The sequence below is a fragment of the Cimex lectularius genome, unplaced genomic scaffold (assembly GCF_000648675.2).
Source record: "Cimex lectularius strain Harlan isolate CLEC.00 unplaced genomic scaffold, Clec_2.1 scaffold297, whole genome shotgun sequence".
Classification (NCBI taxonomy): Eukaryota; Metazoa; Arthropoda; class Insecta; order Hemiptera; family Cimicidae; genus Cimex; species Cimex lectularius.
Genome location: NW_019392866.1, coordinates 427,494 through 449,249, shown reverse-complemented (window position 1 = coordinate 449,249; position 21,756 = coordinate 427,494). Strand labels below are relative to the sequence as shown.

Genomic DNA, 21,756 nt, shown 5'->3' with positions numbered 1-21,756 from the left:
AGACGAACCGGGGCGTCGGTGGCCGCAATGGTTTAAGGTCGATTCTTACCTACCAGCACAGAGCGTGTCCAGCACGTAGCGTGGCAGACACAAAAAACATCATTACATACAAAACATATAGGAACGTTCATACTTAGCGAACGTTTGCGGAGCGTGTAAGTGCAGACACGTACCAGCACCGGGCAGCATTGTCTCCGAGAATGTTTTGCTTGTGCTGGCACGTGTCTGTGGTCGTCTTTTCTTGTCTGTGCGGTTCAATACGGTTAGTATGAATAGACGACAGACAAGATTTGTGCAATTCCAATAGCTTAGATGCCTACCTATAATAAATTTCATTATAATTTTAATTATAATGTCCAGTCTTGGTAAACCGAACTTGCGCTAATCCGAATTCGGGCTAAAATCCGAATCGCCGATCTGTACATATTCAAGATTTTTTTTTTTAATTTTATTTTACAAAAATATATAATAATAAATAAGAATATAAATAATATTATAAGAATATTATGGGATGAAATGAACGTAATTTGTAATACACGGACAACAATCCTATCCATTGGTTTTCTGAAGAATAGTTTCTTCGTTTGTAGGTGTCCGTTGTTGTGATTACCGCATAATAAGAATACTAGTGTCTGTGAGGTGTCTGCCGCGCTACGTGCTGGAAACGCTCTTGTGCTAGTAGATATGAATCGACCTTTTAGGCGTTGACACGGCGCTCATCTCTGTAAGGTAAAGGTCCCCCGACATACTTACAAATGTGTAGAGATTAGTGACCGTTAATCGATAGTAATTCAGATATCGTGAGATGCGGTCGGGTGTGATGTGGGTTTCAGAAAAACATTTTCTTTATCGTGCCAACGTTTCGATCTTTTATTGAGATCATCTTCAGGGCTCAAAGTATTTGTCTTCTCTGTAATTGTGCCATCCTTGCGTGTCGTGTTGAAAGTGCCCCACTCTTGGGCACAATTACACAGAAGACAAACACTTTGAGCCCTGAAGATGATCTCAATAAAAGATCGAAACGTTGGCACGATAAAAAAAATGTTTTTCTGAAACCTACATCACACCCGACCGCATCTCACATCTGAATTACTAATACTTACAAATGTTTTTTTTTTTTTTTTTTTTCAAAAACACCGGCACCGTGAGGGTTTATATGATCTCTGCTATTGCGAACCCTTGTTAAAAAAAAAAAGTCGAATCGCAAAATTGCTAGTTAAATAGACTAGATAAATAGCTCAGATTTATATTTCTATATCAATTATTTCGTGTTCGAAATAATTAAAATTTATTTATTTTTTTAAAGTACGAAAAGATCTTGATTGGATCCTCCTTATGTGTATTGCTTGGAGGACGAAGTAACTTTCTGTTGAAGTTATAAATTTGATCAATCATGTTTTTCTTCTATACGTTTATTAAATTGATAGTAGTAAAACATGAACTAAATTTCCTTTTTTGTGTTACCCAGTGCTTTCAACTAATTCATTTAAACTACATTAAAATCATAAATATGTCAATATATTGTAGAATTTAAATCATTGTAAAAAAAATGATGTTCAATGAATAAATCTTAACTATCTTAGCAAACCAAAAAAATTGATCGAGACTTGATTGCTCGATAGCGTTTAGGCTAAGTTTCTTGTGTTTATTTATTTATTTTTTTTTTTTAATTCCATATCTGTTCGATGTAAAGAAAAAAATTTCCAAGCAAGTTGTCCGTTAACTGTTTGATTGTAATTCCATTAGGAGCATGATCGGGAAGTGGTTCAGAGTAAATAACAGGTTACACGGTGTGCTTCATTGACCGAATTTAACCCTCGATAGACTTCAGGACCGACCTGATTCCGCTTCAACAAATCTTAACGTTTTGGACATGGGAATGAATGTCTATTCGTATTTTTTATTTTACTTTTGCAATTTACGATTAGAATAGGATTTATTTTTGAATTTCACAATGAATCAAATAAGCCCAAATTGTTTAGAAATATTATACGAGGTTCTGGTAGGACCACTTGACGAACGGCCATCATCCTTGTAAATTTTGTTTTTAATTCGAACAGATATGGTATGTAAAAGGAAGCACAAAAAACTTCAACTAGAAAAGTAATCAAGTCTTTTTTACGACAGATAAGATTTATTGCATATTATATTTTTAATTGTACAGTCTATTGACATATTTATTTTTTTAATATAGTTTAAATTCTGAAGTAGTTAAAAAAAGTCAAATAACACTTTTTAAAGCCTGAATAATAAAGAAAAATGAAATCGGACACTTTACAATCGTTTAGTAGCCCTCTTGTCAGTAAAAGACATTCGTTATTGAAGCGAGATTTTCTTTCACAAAAATTTTGTTCTCCAGTTTTCAACGTTTTCTTCATAATCGTTGCCTGTATTTCTCTCTAGTTTTTTTAAAAACCTTTTATCTAACATAAGAAAATTTATGACCCGTTTCACTGACTGTTTATCTTCAAATTCATTTTTAAAAGATCCATATCTGTCACTCGGTCGTCACACATTTTCAACAAGGAACGACAATTGTCGAAGCACTGAAGAAAAATAAAATATTAATTGCTCCAATAATTATTATTGAGAAGGAAGAAATAATGACGGCTACGTTGGACAATTCACAGATTTGTATATTAAATTTAAAAAATAACTTTTTTACAGCAAAAAAAATTAAAATTTTGTTATCTATTCCTCGTTTCATGATAGAAAAACCAGTTCAAAAACTGGTATTCAATCATAGGAGGATTGGATTACATTTTATAACATGAGAAAAGGCGGAATGCAGTAGATGAAATGAAATTAACTTAATCAGTTTTCTGAGTTGAAGCAGTCCCTTGACGATTTTTGTTATTACTGAGCGTCGGTGGCAATAATACGCAGGTAATTATTTTCAGCAACACATATAAAAAATTGCAATAAGAAGTGATCGGACAACATAAAAATATAAAAAAGGAAAAGAGTTGAATTGTTATTAATTAAAAGAACACGTACGACCACGCATGAGTTGAGATAGAGCCGGTATACTAAACCCGCATGACTTGCACACATTGCGGAAGTGTTGGTCATGCCGAGTACTAATTAAACAACCAACTAGCTGAAAAATTATATACTTTTCTCAAAAATAATTAAATTTAAAGAAGAACAAAATATTACACTGACGGGGGAAAAAATTCCGCCCACTAGTAATATAACTCGATTTGTATTTATTTTTATATATTAATCAAAGTTTCACATTTTTTAACGTTTAATAATTGAGTCTTTGTCTAAAAAGTTAATAAAAAAATGTACAGCTAAGGAAAATATAAAAAAAATTAAAAAAGACTGACAGATAAAATTTATTTTAATTTTGTTTTAGACTTTTAATTAGCATTTCAATATCGCATATTCCTCTTGGCTTAATTACATCTCGGCATACTTTCTACCAATTTGGAAATATCTTGTTGCTGGAGGGTAGCCCATTATTCTTTGAAGATTGTGGAGTGTATCAGGAAGTGATGGATGTGCTCTTATTTGTCTTTTGAGCTTATCCCATAAATGTTTGATTGGGTTCAAGTCCGGAGAACGGGCTTGCCATGCTAAGACCCTGATGTTATGCTGTTGACGGTACGTTTGTACTTCGGCGACGGGCATTGTCGTGCATTATAATAGGATTGTCGCTGATTTCATCGAGGATAGGCAACGCATGATGTTCTAAAATTTCATCCACCTGCAAGACGCACCACGAACTGTGTCAATTTTTCCATTAAGATTTCCACCCACACCATCACTGAACGTTGAATTAATTGCCTCTGGGAAAAATTTCAAGCTTCGTACTTTTCATTTCGCCTTCTCCACACTCTTTCACGCCCATCTAGAGGCTGTAGAGCAAATCTACGCTCATCTGTAAAGTGTACAGCAAACCAATCGTCTAAAGACCAATGTCTGTATTCTCGTGTAAATGGGAGCCATGCAACTTTGTGTGTTCGGGACAATTCTTGTCATCTTACGTGGCGAAAAGCTGATTTAATCTACTTCGAGCAGTACGTTCAGAAATTTGGACACATCGAACTTCCTGAAGCTGATGAACTAGTAGGGAACTACGATGGCAACAGCCGCATACCTGTTTGAGCGTCCATCATCAAAAAGTGCCACACCACGCGCAACATCCTCAACACTAAGTCACATTTTTAAGTATAAAAATTGAAATTAAGAAAACAAAGAGGAAAACTAAACAGTTTATTGCTTCAGAATTTAAATGAGACTGAATAAACATTTTAAATTCCATAAAAATTAAAAATTGCAAAATCCTTTATCCTTGTGTTGGATTAGGGATTAAGTGTGTTTACGTCTAATTGATATTTCCCAATTTAAAATATAGCATAAACAAATATTTATTGATAAAAGCAATAAGACACATTAAAGGCAGAATTTTCTTTTATAGAGAAAATGAAAAGAAATCAGTTGGGGTGGAATTTTTTGCCTGTCGGTGTATATTTAAGGATTAATGGTAATTCGGCCTACGTGGTCATAATTGGACTGTGTTAAAAGTGTTTTCAGTGATTTTCAATCTTTTTCTGTTTTTATTTAATCCTTCACTAGAGTTTGAGATTGAACGGGAATGGGAATAAAAGTGCCTCAGTATTAGCACCACATGACCTTGGGATCCACTCAACCATCTTTCAAGCCAAATTACCAGCCATAGTAACATGAAATTAATAGCACACATCTGAACGATGCCACTATAAAATTACTATAGTAATAACAATAATAAAGATATATGTGTTACGGCAATTCAAATAAAATAATCACTGCATAATATAGCAATGAAAATTTCTGCCCAGAGGTAAATGAATAAGTTAACAACATATAAAGAAAAATGAAATGAAAATTCAGGAATATAAGGTAAAATAAAACATAAAATTGTTATTCACTGTTTTAGAATTAATTCTCTAACAAAAGCATATCTGTAACAGACAACTCTACAACATTTAATAAGTTGGAGTTATTCAAAGTTTAGATCGTTTATTAATTCAATTATATACAGGAAATTGCAGCGAAAACCATCCTTTCTGACTGTAGTGTTACATAGAGGGCTCATCCATGGAATGTAATTTAATCATATTTGCCGGCATCTCGCTTTAAACAACCATAGAAAATCTTCAAAATTCAAATGTCAATTGGAATGAGAAACAAAGTCGTAGTAGGAAACTGTATGATTCACATCTTTATTCTGGAAAAAGTGATTTGATTCCAGAGCAAGCCCCAAAGACTCGTTGATGTCAAGCACTAATTTTTACATTAGTTAAAAATTAGCTTTCCATTCAGGGATTTATCAGTAGTGAAGTTATGTAGGGTGGAATATTTCTGAGTAGTATGTCAGTGTGAGAAGCAGAACGTATTGATTTTTATTATCTCAAGGCCAGCGAATAGTAGAAAACGGGGCTTAGAGAGACTTTAAAGGCATATTTAAACTGATGCCTCACAGTGCATACCAGGTCCACTGAGGTTGGGAGCTTTCCTGAAAAGTTTCCTGAACTTCTCACCTACATCATACAACACAGACCAATAAACAATAATAAACGCGGTGCATTTAGTTTTCAGTAAGACATTATTCAAGATAGCGCCAGGCAAAATCAAATTCTATCAAATTCCAATTAAGCTGAACATGTCATCAGCTTAAAATGGTGCTAGAAAGAGACAGAAAGCATAAGTGTCACACAGAAACTTACCTCAAGAAGTTTTCGGCTGGTTTGCTAAAACAAGGAAGGACAAGTTGTCTGAAATACGAAGGCATTGAAAATATTGAGCTCTGAGCTTCACGAAGTGAACAATAATACTCAGATTACTCGTAACAATATTTAATCAAAGTATGCGGTAGAAAATTTAAAATCTTCTGAAACGATCTTGTCGTCACCCCTACCATGCAACTCTACACCAAGGAATATCTTCTGAAGAGAACCGTAAAAGGTAAATCTGCAAGAGTCAAATCAGAGTTTCTTCGACGAAACTACTTTTATAAGATACATCGTCAAATTGCCACTGATTACCATTACTGATCAATCGTTAACAAAAAATTGGTGCTGTGTGATTGACCAACAACTGCAGCGGTCAGTAAATGCGTGGTGCCGAATTTTAAACGATCAAAAATCGGGTGTTATTTTTTTTTTTTAATTTAACGGCTGAAAGTTACGCCGAGCTCAATCTTGCTTAATGGAGTAGGGCGTTCTCCCTGACTTCGTTTTCAAACCTATCAGTACAATTTTTTACCTTTCGAATTCAGTTCAGTTTTCCCTTCTCGAGGTACAATTTTCATTTCAATTGTCAAGTTTGTCTCATTTTGTACCCTCAAACCTACACCGTTTACAATTCGCAGGGAACACCACAAAAATCCCTACATTTCAATTCCCTCAAATACAGTTTTTCCTTATTTCCTTATGCTTATTATTAGTAGTTTGAGATCAACCTAGTGTTGCGACCCTGACCCAACAACACGACTGACTATGACCTAGGTATTTCATTATCTATCACACATTCCAATAATTGTCGTTTTATTTTACTTGTTTTATTCTTAACCAGACCGTACGTATATTGTCTGTAAAGATATATTACCAATTAAAGCGTCTCAAATAGGACATAATGTATATATAATGAGAAGCAAAAAACTGGCAAACCTCGAGTTTTTTTTTTTCTAAATACTGCAATAGTTATGATTATTCGGAAATCGTGAGATACGGTCTGGTGTGATGTAGGTGTCAGAAAAACATTTTCTTTGTCGTGCCAACGTTTCGACCTTTATTGAGATCATCTTCAGGACCTGGGATTTGCAAACATTGTTTAAATTTGGGATTCGGGTTGTGGTCTTCAAACATACAATGTTATTATATCAACGCCCAAGCTTTCGACAAGTTTTATTGTCTTCTTCAGGGGATCTACAGATAATGGTTATCCCAGATCATTAATAAATAGATTAATGGAAAACAAGACAAGAGCAACAAGGGTTGAGAATATAACTGTCGAGCGGAAACTTTATCTACCAGTTACATATGTAGCTGGAACATCAAGCAAGTTAAAAAAACTGTTGAAAGGAAAAATAGATAATGTAAAAATTGTTTACAAATTTAGCAATAAAGTAGGTAAGAATTTTTACACAAAACTTAAATGTAAAGAACCTCTACTACAAAAATCTAATGTAGTGTATCGCATTAAATGTGCACAATGTCCCACTGTGTATTACGGCCAAACAAAACAATATTTATCCGAACGGGTGCGGCAACATAAGTATGATTGCAATGATGAAGAAAGGCCGGGAACAGCACTATCCAAACATACACACGCTACGAAACATAATTTTGACTTCGATGGAGTCAAAATTGTGGCTTCTGAACAAAATACAGGTCGTAGACTTTTGAGGGAAATGATATCTATTCATCAGGACAACATGGCCTGTAATTTAAAAACAGATTTGAATAATTTAAGTGTGATGTACAGTGGGATTCTAGAAAAAGATAAGGTCTCTCTCAAAAGATCGTAACAATACTTGCGTACATATTTATTTATTTATTTATCTATTTATTTATTTATTTATATATTATAACAGGCTGTGATAACATAGAATTACCAATGTATTAGAAATTAAGATCTTGTTTTTACAAATTGTGGGAAATGATTGTTATCATTAGGTGATACTGTGGGGAACCTCCCACCTGATAACGTGATAAACACAATTTTCTAGACAAACGCCTCTGATATTTATATACAAAAAAGAATATTATTTATTAAGTAATTGTTACTGGTTTTAAAAAATGCCTATATATGTAAGAGGCTGTTAAGAAGAGGTTTTTATTTATTTATTTGTTTATTATATATGTATATAGTTTGTTTGTATGTGTTGTTGTGTTTGTGTCAATGTGTTTACGATTTGACTTTGTATCTGTAAGTAACAAAAAACTGATATTTTATAACTATTTATACAATTTATAACTGTCTAAATGATTATGTCCCTATGTCTCTGTAGATCCCCTGAAGAAGACAATAAAACTTGTCGAAATCTTGGGCGATGATATAATAACATTGTATGTTTGAAGACCACAACCCGAATCCCAATCAACATTGTATGAAAGCTGGTTGATCGCACAGCAAACATTGTTTAAATTTAACAAATACATGTAGGATGTGAAAAAAAGTGAATTTATACAATGCAAAATAAAAAATATTTTTTATATTCATTCAAAGTATTTCTACTCAAAGTGTTTGTTTTCTGAGTAATCACCACACAATAGCAATATTTTTTTTTACTGTACATTAAAAAAAATAGTCATAATAATATGACGTATATAAATGAAAATCAAACTTAGTAAAATAATTTTGTGTTGCTAATGGAAAAAATGAAGAAAATATTCAATTCAAGGCGTTATACACTTGACAGTACATTTTATTTATGCTTTATCCCTCTAAAATGGGCCAAATGTAGTTGTAAAATAATCAATGGAGTTTAAGAGATAATTTTTTTGTTGCCTCTAAGTGTGTACTGTTTAATATATATGTGTGTACTTTTTTTTCATGTTTAGGTGAGGTTGTGACAAACAAGTGAGGTTATTGCCCGCCCTCTGCGTGCTTTTCATTGAGCGTCCCAATCTAGGTGCTGATTTTCCGCTTTTATATGTATATCATAATATACTAACATTCGGTTTTATCTCATATTGCCAACAACGTGCAAGAAGTGAGTGTCGGTATGGTATGGTATGGTGAAAAAGGATACTAGGAAGCGGGGTTTGCACTCCCCTTCTGGCTTATTGTACCTTCCTAATTCCTTAGTTCAGTGCAATAGACTCAATCCTTCTTCTTAGAAGTATCAGGTCATTGACTGTCGCTGCTGCAATTTGATTCCCTAAATTTTTTCCGTATGTTAGGTTAAATCTCCATTGAGCTGTTTCTTCGCATTCGAAGATGATATGAGTGGCTGTTTCCTCCTCCTCATTACATAATCTACAATTGGGATCATCGTTGTATATACCCATGTTGTGCAGATGTTTTCTCAGATGCCAGGTTAGTACTCCTACCACTCCTCTGAGTTGACCTTCTCCAATTGTAGCAGTGCTTTTGCCAGTCTTGGTGAGAGTTGTTTCATCATACGTTTACTATGTCTAACACCGCTAGAGTTTATCCACTTCTCATTTTGTTTTGTTTGGATCCATTCTGCGATGGAGGATTCTATATTTGTTTTTGTTATCCCAAGAATAGGTTCGGGGCCTGCTTTCTCGTTACCCAAAATTCCCCTTGCCTTGGCCCAAGATATCATCAGGTTGTTGTGCTTCCCCAGGGTTTGGAGATGTGAGTATCGGACACTACTTGACATCACCGTGGCCGACGAGAACCAGGCCTGCTATTAATTAAGATTTGACTAATTTCGAGACCAGTTTCGAAAGTTTACTAATTCCTTGTTTGTAAATGCAAGAACATGGATTTTAGAATGAAAACATATGTTTTACATACTTTTGTTTTATGCGAGTAGACAAATGTGAAAAAAAAACTTTTATTGCACTTTTTTGATGGACAAAAATATGAGGATGTTAATCCCGTTAAATATCGGCTTTAAAGAAGAAATAATTTTCAGACAACTTAGTGAATTTTCCATTTTATTAATTCCTCACTTGTCGGAGACATGTCGAGCGAGGAGCTCGAGGAGGACATGGAATCGATTGACGTTCCGGTGGGCTTCGCGAACAAAAGGTTGCAAAGGATATTCGCTGCGAAAATGTATGTCATCGTTGCTAGCCAGATTGTCATAATAGTTCTCATCGTCGTAGGACTCACATCGAACGAAGAGACATTAGAATGGGCGGAAACACACCCACAGTTCGCCATTCTAGCCGCAACGGTTTTTGGCGTACTTGGTGGTGGGATCACCTTCTCCGAACACCTCAGAAGGAGAAGGAATCCACACTATAGAATAATCTTTCTCCTTTTTATGACGATGTGTTTAGGGCTGGTCGTGACGATAACCGCCGCGGTGCCCGCACTCGACTCCGTTTACGTGTCTCTGTCTTCCGCGTTCGCAGTGGCTATTGTGATGTCCATCGTGGTCAGGTGCTCGTCGTTAAATGTGACCGGGTGCAAAATCTACTACGCCCTCTTTTTCATCGCTGTACTCGCCATGGGCATCTCATCCAGCATCGGAATTTTCATGAACATGGAAACCCTACATATTGTGTACTCCTACGTCTCCGTCATCCTATTCTCAACCTACATGCTTTGTACCATTCAGTTGATCGTGAAGGAAAAACTTGGCGACATTAAAGGCCCTGGTGATTATATTCTGGCCGTCTTAGTCCTGTATACAATTGTCATGGAACTTTGCATTGCGTTGTTTCTAGCACTCTACAGATGTTGCCGTCGCTGTCGCAATCGATCGTCGTCCATTCAAGGAAGTTGATGTACAATTTATTGAAATTAAATAAAACAAACATATGATCACAAACATTACAACAATGATTTGATTATAATTTAGTACCTTTCTACCCTTCTAAAATTAAAGTTCCACAGATAGCTCGTTTCACATAAATCCTTTGGTTCCCTTCCTTTCCTCAATCAGCGATCCCTTCGACTACCAGTGGCATTACATAAAATTGCTAGAATCTGCAGATTATTTTAACAATAATTACTACGCTAAATTATTAATGACTATTTTCTATATTCAATAACCATAAAACTGTTTTTATTTTAATTCCACTAATGATTCCTGTTTTAAATTAATTGAAACTAAAAGTCGGGAGAAGCTGGCTTCAAAACATCCCACTGTCGATAACAGATGAATGCAAAACAATAGAGTGAGTGGGATATACAGAAGGGCACAGAGACAGACATTGAAAAAATGAGGGTAAGTCAGAAAGAAAGAATTAACAGAGCTGAGAAAATAAAGACCAAAATTCAAAAGGAGCAAAAAGTGAGTGAAAGACTGGAAGAGTAAAAGAAAATTAAGAAAGAAAGAAAGAGATTTAATTTGATCTTATCGCTTTATTTTTACTCACAAAATTATGTTTCAAGGATCTCCCTTACATTTAACGAGATACATTGAAATAATATCATGTTATGGTGTACATCGTCTTCACAAGTAATTTGTACAAATCGAAAGTAGAATTCTTTATATAATTATGTCTCCTTAGTTTTCAATTAATTTAAATTAAACTCGATCCTACAAACAAATGTTTTCACTTATTGAAACAGGGAACCATGAACTACTTACAATTGCAGGAAATCATCACGGAAATTTATATACATATTATAAAAAGGAAAAAAATAAAACAAATTGCATGAATCCATATTAACTCTTACAACAAAAGTAGTGATAATAATTAGTATAATTAATTGTTATTAATTTTTTATTCAACATAATTGTGCTTCAAGTTTGTGAAATGTAGTAAGTTTTATAAAGTGCAATATGTCTTAATAATGATTATAAGAGTACATAGAGATGATGATGATGAACGCTTTATTTATCAATCACACAAGATTTGTTCCCAAGGACCATTCGGACATCTAATGTGAAATACAATGGTTACTAAGTTTAACTTTCTTCTAATTTACTAAACATTAATTATACCGAATAACCTTACTTTTGTGGTCAATATGTTCCATCTATTCGTTTTACATTGAACTTTTACATAAAGATTATTCAAAAATTGTGAGATGCGGTCTGGCGTGATGTAGGTTTCAGAAAAGCATTTTCTTTATCGTGCTATCGTTTCGATCTTTATTGAGATCATCTTCAGGGCCTAGGATTTACAAACATTGTTTAAATTTAACAAATACATGTGGGATGTGGAAAAAAGTTAATTTATACAATGCAAAATATATTTTTTATATTCATTCAAAGTATTATTCAAAGTATTTCTACTCACTCAAAGTGTTTGTTTTCTGTGTAATTGTGCCATTCTTGAGTGTTGTGTTGAGAATGCCAGTGAGATATTGCTGTTTCTTGTTTATATACGTTGGATTTTGAAGAGGTAGGGAAGGAAACGGTATACAAAAGACATTTTTGTGTAACGCGTCGGCTTCTTATACATATATCATCACATCACATTCCACATATTTCTACATATTCTAATTTTTCAACAATTTAGCTTTCCTTTTCCTATGTATCCCCGTTTATATAATCCTGAAAGGATAACCTGGCCGAACCTTTACCAACGTTCTTTCCCTTCGTCGGCTCTTTTCACCTCAAAGAAACCGACGCCTTATACAAAAATGTTTTTTCTATACCGACACCCTTCCCCACCCCTTCAAAATCCAACGTATATAAACACAAAATCTCACAGGCACTCTTGACACGACACGCAAGAATGGCACAATTACACAGAAGACAAACAGTTTGAGTGAGTAGAAATACTTTGAATGAATATAAAAAATATATTTTGCATTGTATAAATTCACTTTTATCCACATCCCACATGTATTTCTTAAATTTAAACAATTTTTGTAAATCCCAGACCCTGAAGATGATCTCAATAAAGATCGAAACGTTGGCACGTTAAAGAAAATGTTTTCGGAAACCTACATCACATTAGACCGCATCTCACGATTTCTGAATAATCTTCGACTAAACAGTCACTAATCACCACACTTTTACTTAAAATTGCTTATTGAAATAAACATTGTAATTTACATAATAATTGAGCAATTAAAAAGCAAGTTGCTAGTAAAATAAAATAAGTTAACAGAAATGCTTTTCAATACAATCCAGTAAAAATAATGAATTATAAATCACTAATCTAAATCTACAAATTTTAAAAATTTACTCACTAAATAGTAATATAAAAAACAAAAACAGGGCAAAACAACAAAAGAAGTTAAATTTAAGACATCAATTATAACTAGATAAGAGATGATTTTTAAGACGATTCTGGCAATCTTTGATATTTTTACATCGTTTTATGTATGTAGGGATTCTCAAAAATGTTATTGCACCTTTTACTGAGAATGACCTATTAAAAGTCTCGGTTTTGTGCTTAAGGACACCTCTATCATGGATCTGAGANTTGGTCCCACATAAATCAGTTCCAATGTACGTTCCTTCTCTCCAAAGTAGAAATCGCAAAAGAAAAGATTATCTTAATTTTAAGACACAACCGGGTTGCCTAATACTGAGTTTTCCGTTTAATTTTTTTGGGACTGCTTTTAAAATGGTATAACGCGTTCCCCTTCATATATTCTCAACCGCTTACGACCAGCATGATTTATTTTATGTCGTTCATCGAAAGCTTTCGATTCGAATCGCTCTTACTCCTTTTGAGTACCAATTCCGTTCAAAATTTGACGGTACCTTACAAAGATATTATAATTTTTCGACGAATGTAACTAAATGGAAAGAGAAAAACGAACACAGTTGTATTTATTTAAAATTTTAATTGCCACAAACAGTATTTATTATGTACATTAAACATAATAACCAAAAAACAATATAAATACTAATTCCAGATTTATTTAGCTCAATTCTAGACGTATATATGTTTATACACACGCATGAGTACAGACTTGAAAAAATAAACACAAATTAAACATTGATGCACAAATTTAATGCACCATTCAGTTTATTGAGTTTAAAATTAAATCCATTATCTTTCTATATTAGTTACAGATAATAGCTATCGTAGTCAAAATAAACAGTAAATAATGCTTTGTTGACTTCCTTTTTTTTACTTTTGTACTGATTAATCCCCAAAACGTAACCTTATGCATTTCCATTCCGCTACGTCTAAGGATTGCTTTCAGTTAATCTTTTTTCTTCGTTCATTTCATTTGATATTATTCTTATTCCCAAACATTTTCAATGGCTCCAGTCAAGCATGTGAGTGAGAATGACAGTGTCAGGGTCATAACAGTATTAGAGGAAGGATACAGCCACCGCGAAGTAGCCAGGATATTGAGTGTCAATCACTAATATCACCATCATCATCATCAATCACTAATATCATCATCATCATCATCATATCAATGGGGGGATGGCCCGCGGTAGCTGAGTGGTTAAGGCGTCAGACTCTCAGCTAGTAGATCCCGCGGTCGTGGGTTCGATCCCCACCGTCGCCTCTGGATTTTTTCTGACACCTAAGGGGACCGGTGGCCGCAATTGAAAGAAATTGGATGCAATGGAAGGGGCGGGATCGGATCTCAGCGACCCTGAATTTGGTCCCAACCCCCTTCAAAAAATGAGTTTCTTCGATGGAAGAACACCGGTACAACAGGGTCTCAAGTTCACATTAGTGTTGCGAGCCCTCTCCCAAAATATGGATCCAGGGATAAAGTACAATAAGCTGTACAGCTCAGCTGCAATGCGCAGGAGGGAACTCCTCCAGTCCCTGGTATCCAAAAAAAAAATCATATCAATCACTAATATCATCATCAAATCATCACTAATATCATCATCAATAAGAAGAGTTTTTCGGCGCTTCATAAAAAAAGGCTTCATACTAGATCAGAACAGGGCCGACTAGGTCTACTGACGAAATCAATTCATCCGTCATCAGACTGTACGAAACCGCAACATTACGGGAAATGAGATAAGAAGTCTGATAAGACAAGTTCAAAATGCTTCGAATGCCTCCACGAATGTAAGACGAAGGCCTCGAAAATAACCTCAGGGCTCGACACCCGGCTCGTGGGCCTCTTCTTACCACAGCTCAAAAAATGGCCAGGCATTGGAACATGTACAATGGAAGATTAGGGACGAGTCCTCTTTAGAGATAGGCGAGAGTTGGTTTCAAATTTTAAAAAGGGCGACATTTCATTTGATGATGCTCAGGAGAAACGCCCCATGCTGTATGGTTTCTCAATTGGCATCCCACGGTGATCGGTGGCTTGGTCATTCATGTTATGGGGACGTCCCACATAATTGAAGCGCATGTATTGGTATTTGCCCCCACGACGGTCAGAGATTCTAGCTAATGCAGGATAATGCCAGACCCTAGAGAGCAAATACTGTGGATGACTATCTCAATGAGGTTGGAATTGAACGCTTAGTGTGGCCAACACGAAGTCCAGATGTGAACACGATCGAACACTTTTGTAACTAACTTAAACGACGAGTTCAATCCACAGAGGTGGCAAAATCCAGTCCTAACAACCTAGAAACATTGGAAACGGCTGTTTTTTATGAATGGGAAAGATTTCATCATGATTTTATCAGAAATCTTTTCCAAAAAATCCAAATGTCAGAGATGGAAATATTCGGTATTAACACAAAGGTTTTGGGTGACCTATATTATGTTCTACACCCATCATTTCAATGTAACTTCTTTCTGCTGTTCTTTATTTTGCCTAACACAAATTCATTTTTTTTTCTGGGGGGACCCTATTTCTTTTTTTTCACATTTTTAATCGTATTTAGTCTTTTGAAAACATAAAAAAAGAATTTGTTAAACCGGACAGACCTTTCAATATTTATTTTCAATTTTGTGTGAAAAACAAAAAAATTGAAGGAATAGAATTGGGTTAAAAATTACGTATCTTTTAAAGAAACAGTTTAAACCGGGCACCGGTTTACTGGCTGGATGGTCTCTGGTCATCCGAGCTCTTCTTGTAGAAGCGCGTATGGGCTCCAGCATGTCCAATTTAAAATAGTATTTTTTTGTTGTTTTCGGGAGACTAAAAACTATCAAAAATATGGGAATAAATAATAGGATCTCATTTGAAAAAAAAATCGTTGATGTATTTTGCAATAGAGAAAGAAAGCAATCTGTATTGGCCAAAATAAAATACGTCAGAAACCATGAAATAAGAAGTTTTTTCAATTTGCCTTCATCCAAAAAAAGGTGGGTGAAGCACATAACGTCGCACACCCTATAAATATAACAAAAATATATATAAATAAAGACAACAAAAACAAAAACATATACCGAAAATTACTGTACGTAAACTATCTAAAACTGAAACTGAGAGCACTAGACAGACAAGAGGAGAAAAATCAGAAAGTTCAATGTTAGAAGTATCGATAACTTTTATTTACGAAGTTCTGGAAGGGTTTTCAAGGTATGGTGTTTAAAAAAAATCAAGCAAATTCAGTTGTTACTGCCAAGCTCTCGACTTATAAGGTCATCATTATAGCAAAACAATTTTCAATGTGTCTACAGATTTATATATTAAAGTTTTTACAGACGAACTTATATTTCCTTGAATACCTTAAAGCAGAGACCTTAAAATAGGTCGAAATCTTGACAGGAACAACTGAATTTGCTTTTTTCTTCAAGACCATCCCTTGGTGCAGAATGTTTGTGAAAAATCAAAAAGGGAATAGGATAAATGATCGGAAAAAGTAGATTGCCAAGGGTGTTGGAGTTGTCCATGAGTCCTCCATTCGCTGATGAGGTGTCTGCTACACATTGATACAACCTCAGCCCAAGAGATGCCGTGAGTGTCCAGCAAGAGCTCTTAAAATCGAAAAAAACATGCGAACTAAATAGCTCATCACCAAGCCTCTGGAGGGTATAAACCCAGACGAATTAAATCGTCACGAGTCACAAAAAAGCCTTAACATTGGATAATTAAAATATTTATTACAGTAGAAGTAGCATTAGAATATAAATTTTATGCTGACAACAATAATAACATAAGTTACTTATTACTTAACTTTTATCCTATTATATTACTTAACTCTACTTATTAAACTTCATGAAAGTTAACATTGAACGAGATCAAACATGATTCCCTCCATCATATACTGTCATGGCAAAAAAATTCCATCAAATTGATTTTTTTTTCTTGATAAAAGAAAATCCTGACCTTAATAATCTCATTGTTTTTACCAGTAAATAATTTTTTCGCTATTTTTTAAATCGGGAAAATCAATTAGAGGTAAATATACTTAATCCTTAATCCAAAACAGGAATAAAGGATTTTTCATTGTTTACTTTTTACGGAATTTGAAATGTTTATTCAGTCTCATTTGTACCCTGAAGTAATAAACTGTTTAGTTTTTAGCTTCGTTTTCTTAATTTCAATTTTTAAAGTTAAATTTGCCACTTAGTGCTGAGGATGTTGCGCGTGGTGTGGGACCTATTGATGATGGACGTTCCATCATGTATGCAGCTATTGCAACTGAGTTCCCTTCTAAACACTGCGAGACGCCTTTAGACGTTTTGGAAAAACTGGGTCCTACTATAGAATGCCCGGTTCTGGACGCCCTAGGGTAAGAGAACTACAGAATGATTGTTTTCTAACTTTGAGAATTTTGGCGAAACCGGCACCTTACTGTTGTTCAAGCGATTCATCAACTCCAGGAAGTTCGAGGTGTCTAAATTTTTGAACGAACTGCTCGAAGATAATTAAATCAGTATGGATTGATGGTTTTTCGCCATGTAAGAGAACCAGAATTGACCCGAAAAGAGAGAACCCAGCCATTGGACTTTGGTCGATTGGTCTGCTATACTTTGTACATAAGTGAAGATTTGCTCTACGATTTCCAGATGGGAGTGAAAGAGTGTGGAGAAGGCGAAATGAAAGGTACGGAGCCTGTATTTTTTCCCAGAGCCAACCTTTTCGACGTAGCTCAACGATGATGTGGGCGGGATTTCAATGGAGAGTCGCACAGAGTTGATTGTTCTTCGTGGAGGGTCTTTTAGGGTCATTTGCTATGTGGATGAAATTTTGGAAAATCACGCGTTGCCTATCCTCAATGAAATAAACGACAGTTCTAATTCTATCCTACGCTCGCACAGTACCAACGTACCTTCAACACATAACTTCAAGGTGTTAGCCTGGCTAGCCCTTTCTCCAGACTTGAAACTCATCGAACATTTGTGGGATAAACTCCAAAGTCGAATAGGAGCACGGCCATCACTTCCTGATACAATCCATGATCTTGAAAGTACTCTTTGCGGAGAATGGGCTAACCTCCAGCAGAGACATTTCCAAGCTGGTAGAATGCCTGCCGAGATGCAATTAAGGCAAGAGAAGGAAATACGCGATATTGAAATGTTAATTAAAAATCTAAAACAAAATTAAAACAAATTTTATCTGTGTATTTTTTTCGTTTTTCATTTTCCTTGGAAATTTATATTTTTTTGTACTTTTTTTAGACAAAGACTCAATTATTAAAAGTTAAAAAACCTGAAACTTTGATTACTATATAAAAATATATTTAAATCAAGTTACAGTACAAGTGGGTGGAATTTTTTGCCTGTCAGTGTATATTACAAATTATTTGAAGATAGTGGGATGCGGTCTGGTGTGACGTAGGCTTTAGAAAACCTTTTCTTTATTATGCCAACGTTTCGGTCTTTATTGGGATCATCTTCAGGGCTCAAAGTATTTCTTCTCAGCGTAATTGTGTCATGCTTGTTCTTATCGTGTTAGGAGTCTATTACAAATATAACCTCTATCCGACTGTCCTATACAGTGTAGCCAATACTTTTCCCCAACAATGTTGCTTGTGCTATATTGTGATGTTAGTTGTTTTATTACGGCAATATTTACATTAGATACCTCAAACTTGCTTTTTCCCTAAATAAAATAGTCTGTGTGAAAAATACTTTTCATATCTCTATTTTTAATATAGACGGTCTTTGTTAATTTAATATTATGCTCAGTGATTATTCGAAATCGTGAGATGCGGTCGGTGTAGGTTTCAGAAAAACATTTTCTTTATCGTGATTTTCGAAAACTCAACGTCTGGCGGTCACTAAGCACCACACATTATATTCAGTTTATTGCCATTTCGAATTAAACGTGTCACACTCAATTTAATCATTTAATTTTCTGTGGTGAAAAATAAATAAAGACACGGACTACGAACAAGAAATAAAAGTTTTTAAAATGACGTCATTTCATTTTCATGGGATAGCGGTTTGTAGATGTGAGAATGTGTTGCTGCAGAAAGTAGTTTGCCGGATCATTGAGCTGACGTTCGTAAGCCGTCAAATTCGTCAAGCTGGGTTAGAAATTTTTCAGGTCTTTGCAATGATACATAGCCGAAGATATTTTAGTGAAGATCAAAAAGACAAAACCGCTGAAGCAAAATTTTTAAACTGTGCTTTTATTAATGAATGAAAGAAAAAATTTCCTTTTTTTCTTATTTTGTTATTTACAGCTACGAAGATTTCATTAAGCAATTATTTTCTTAAGANATTGGTCTAGCGGACACGAAATTAGTGAATTTATTTTCTTAAGGTTATTGTCGCTTGTAGATATACCCAGTGACAATAATCCTTCTGAAACCTCCTCATTAGTTTTCGCTAAAACGTTTGAGGTCAATTTCGTTCAAAATTATTTCGTCACAAGTGTATGAATTATATGTATAGTGTTCGTAGTAGGATACGATCTATATTTGAAAGTTATTTTTCTAGTCTTTTTCGATGACTCTATCGGCATCGCCTTTATGCCATTTCAAGACTACGTCTCAGACGCGTATTTTCTTGGCAAGACGGTGACAGGCGTTGCCACTCAGTAAACGTCAAGAAGATGGATCTCCCGGTTTAAAGAGTCGTTCTCGTAAAGAGAACAGCCAATTCAGACGTCGGTCGATAGATTAATTTTACTTTCCTAGGCGAACAGGAATCGTATAAAGCGTCATTAGGGATTTTCGAAGCGGATCTGACCGTCGGTTATTCCTTGTTGAGCCTCTCGGCCGTCGAACGTTTATTGAAAATAATTGTGACTATCGATCGGCAGAGAGAGCAATTAAGAAACCTGGCGTATTGTCGAGTGGATTATTCAGAACCAACTTCTCCGGGCTTACAAAATATTTGATTGAGAACTCATTTACATCTTCACTTCAAAGTAGGAAGATCTGGTTTTTAAATTGTCTGATATCAAAAGCTCTCTTGTTTCAAACGAACGTTTGATTATAAGATCAACATATTTCATAAATATTTTTATGTCACCAATTTAACTACAACACTCATCGCTAGACATTATCGGTACATTCCGTTTTGAAAGAAGTAAATAAAATTTTATCTTGTCTGATAGAAATTGTACAATTCTTTGTTGTCTATGATATTCACCAATTAAAAACTCTCAAAATGGTTAAGTATGTTAAAAGTATTTTTAAAAAAATTACCTAATCTAATTGTACGTTGTGTAGTTTTCACCTATTACACCTAATCTAAATTCCATGTATTGTCCAAACTTTAACCTACAGTTGGGTGGCCGACAAAGTAGTTAATATATCGGACATGTTAACAATGCGTAGTCTTGGTCTAGGTCCATACTTGCTTCCAGGCTGTGATGCATGCTATTCATAGCAACACAGCAACAAATACGTTCCTGTATTGTGCAACTTACTAGCAGGAAACTTCACAAAACTGTACTGCTGCCACATATACCATCTATACCATGCCTCTTTTGGTAGTGTAAGTTTAGACAAAAATATCCTCTGCTTGCCAGATTCGTGGTATCGGACTTACGGGACTTGTATGCTTGTATGCTCAATTGTGCTGCATAATAGACAGAAAATTTTTTTAAATCAGTAAAAGGCTGCTTTTAACTAGTTCAGATATTTTTTTTTTTCAATTTTACGAAGGTTCGCAACAGCAGAGGTCATATAAACCCTCGGGTGCCAGTGTTTTTGAATAAAAGCCCATTTGTAAATATGTCGGGTTCGAATGCAGGGCTGCTGGATTCGAACCCGAGAACTTTACCTTTCAGTGATGAGCGCCGTGTCAAAAAACCGTTGCGGCCATCGACGCCCCTTAGTTCAGCTATTAAAAAAAACTTTAAAGTTTAACATCCTAGGTTAGCGGTTCTGCTTTTGTAATTTCTTCTAAAGAGCGATACTTTTTCTCTAAAATCCAAAGCTTCAGTGGCGAAGGTTGCTTTGAATAGAACATGGTGTTACTTTTTGGAACCCAGAATCTAATCCCGGTTTACTCTAAGTACAAGGTATTTAATGCAGTGTGCCGTTCTATTTTGTGTTACGCAGGCCAGGTGTGGGGGTTCCAGGATTATGAAGTGATAGAAAGAGTTCAACTTTTTTTTTTTATTAGGAAGATCTCACTGCCTAATTCTACTCCAAACTATATGCTTTATATGGAGACGGCAGTGGATAAAATTTTCCTTTTTACGCTTTCCCTGCAATTTTCATTTGTTTTAAGGGTAGTTAAGGGCCCTGTTGCCCGAATCTCCAAAATTATTGCTCTCGAGGTTATTAAATCTAATGGTTCTTGGTTTCGGCAATGGAATACTTTAACTTCTCAATATGGTTGCGATTTTTCTTTTTGTTTAGAAAACCTCTCGAGTTGGCCCAATTATACCATGAAACTTTTGTGCAAACTACGTGATCAACATCGTGTGAGTTGTGAGCATCGAGCTCAGGTCTCCAACAGGTATCTTCTCTTTAAGGCCCTAGACCACTCTAAGGAAACCTTTAACCTAAATGTTCAAGCTAGTGAGTCTATAAAACTTCCGACTCTTCGATGGCTTCTTAAACTCAGATGCGAGCAAGTGTTCCTCAATTCTGTGCCATGGAAGGAAGACGGAAATTTTTTGTGCACGCTCTGTAACCTAAGAGCTAGGGAAGATATCTTTCATTCTGTTGCCCAGTGTCCCATATTGTCTGAACTCCGTATCCTGTATCTAGGTTATAAATCGCTTTCCAGGTCTCAGCTGCTTGATCTGTTAAATATCGTGGATATGGAGAGGTCGAAAGGTCTAGCACACTATGCACGTCATGCCTGGCAATATAGGTACGATTATAATACCGAGTCATAATTGTTTAACTTGTATCTAAAATTAGCTAGTTTTTATAATTTAGTTTTTACTTATAGTTTTCTATTATTACCATTATTA

General features: G+C 35.1%; 2 protein-coding genes across 2 annotated transcripts in view; both read left to right on the top strand.

Annotated features, from left to right (window-relative positions):
- Nucleotides 1-21,756, top strand: part of LOC106665303 (RYamide receptor-like) — a 72,117-nt gene that overhangs the window by 25,564 nt on the left and 24,797 nt on the right. The window lies entirely within an intron of this gene.
- On the top strand, nt 9,290-10,467 carry LOC106665304. Its single transcript, XM_014391632.2, has one exon. The coding sequence runs from the start codon at nt 9,647-9,649 to the stop codon at nt 10,415-10,417; it is 771 nt and encodes a 256-aa protein (XP_014247118.1). The 5' UTR covers nt 9,290-9,646; the 3' UTR covers nt 10,418-10,467.

Excerpts from the sequence above, each read along its gene's own strand:
- LOC106665304 (XM_014391632.2), top strand. The coding sequence starts at position 9,647 with ATGTCGAGCGAGGAGCTCGAGGAGGACATGGAATCGATTGACGTTCCG.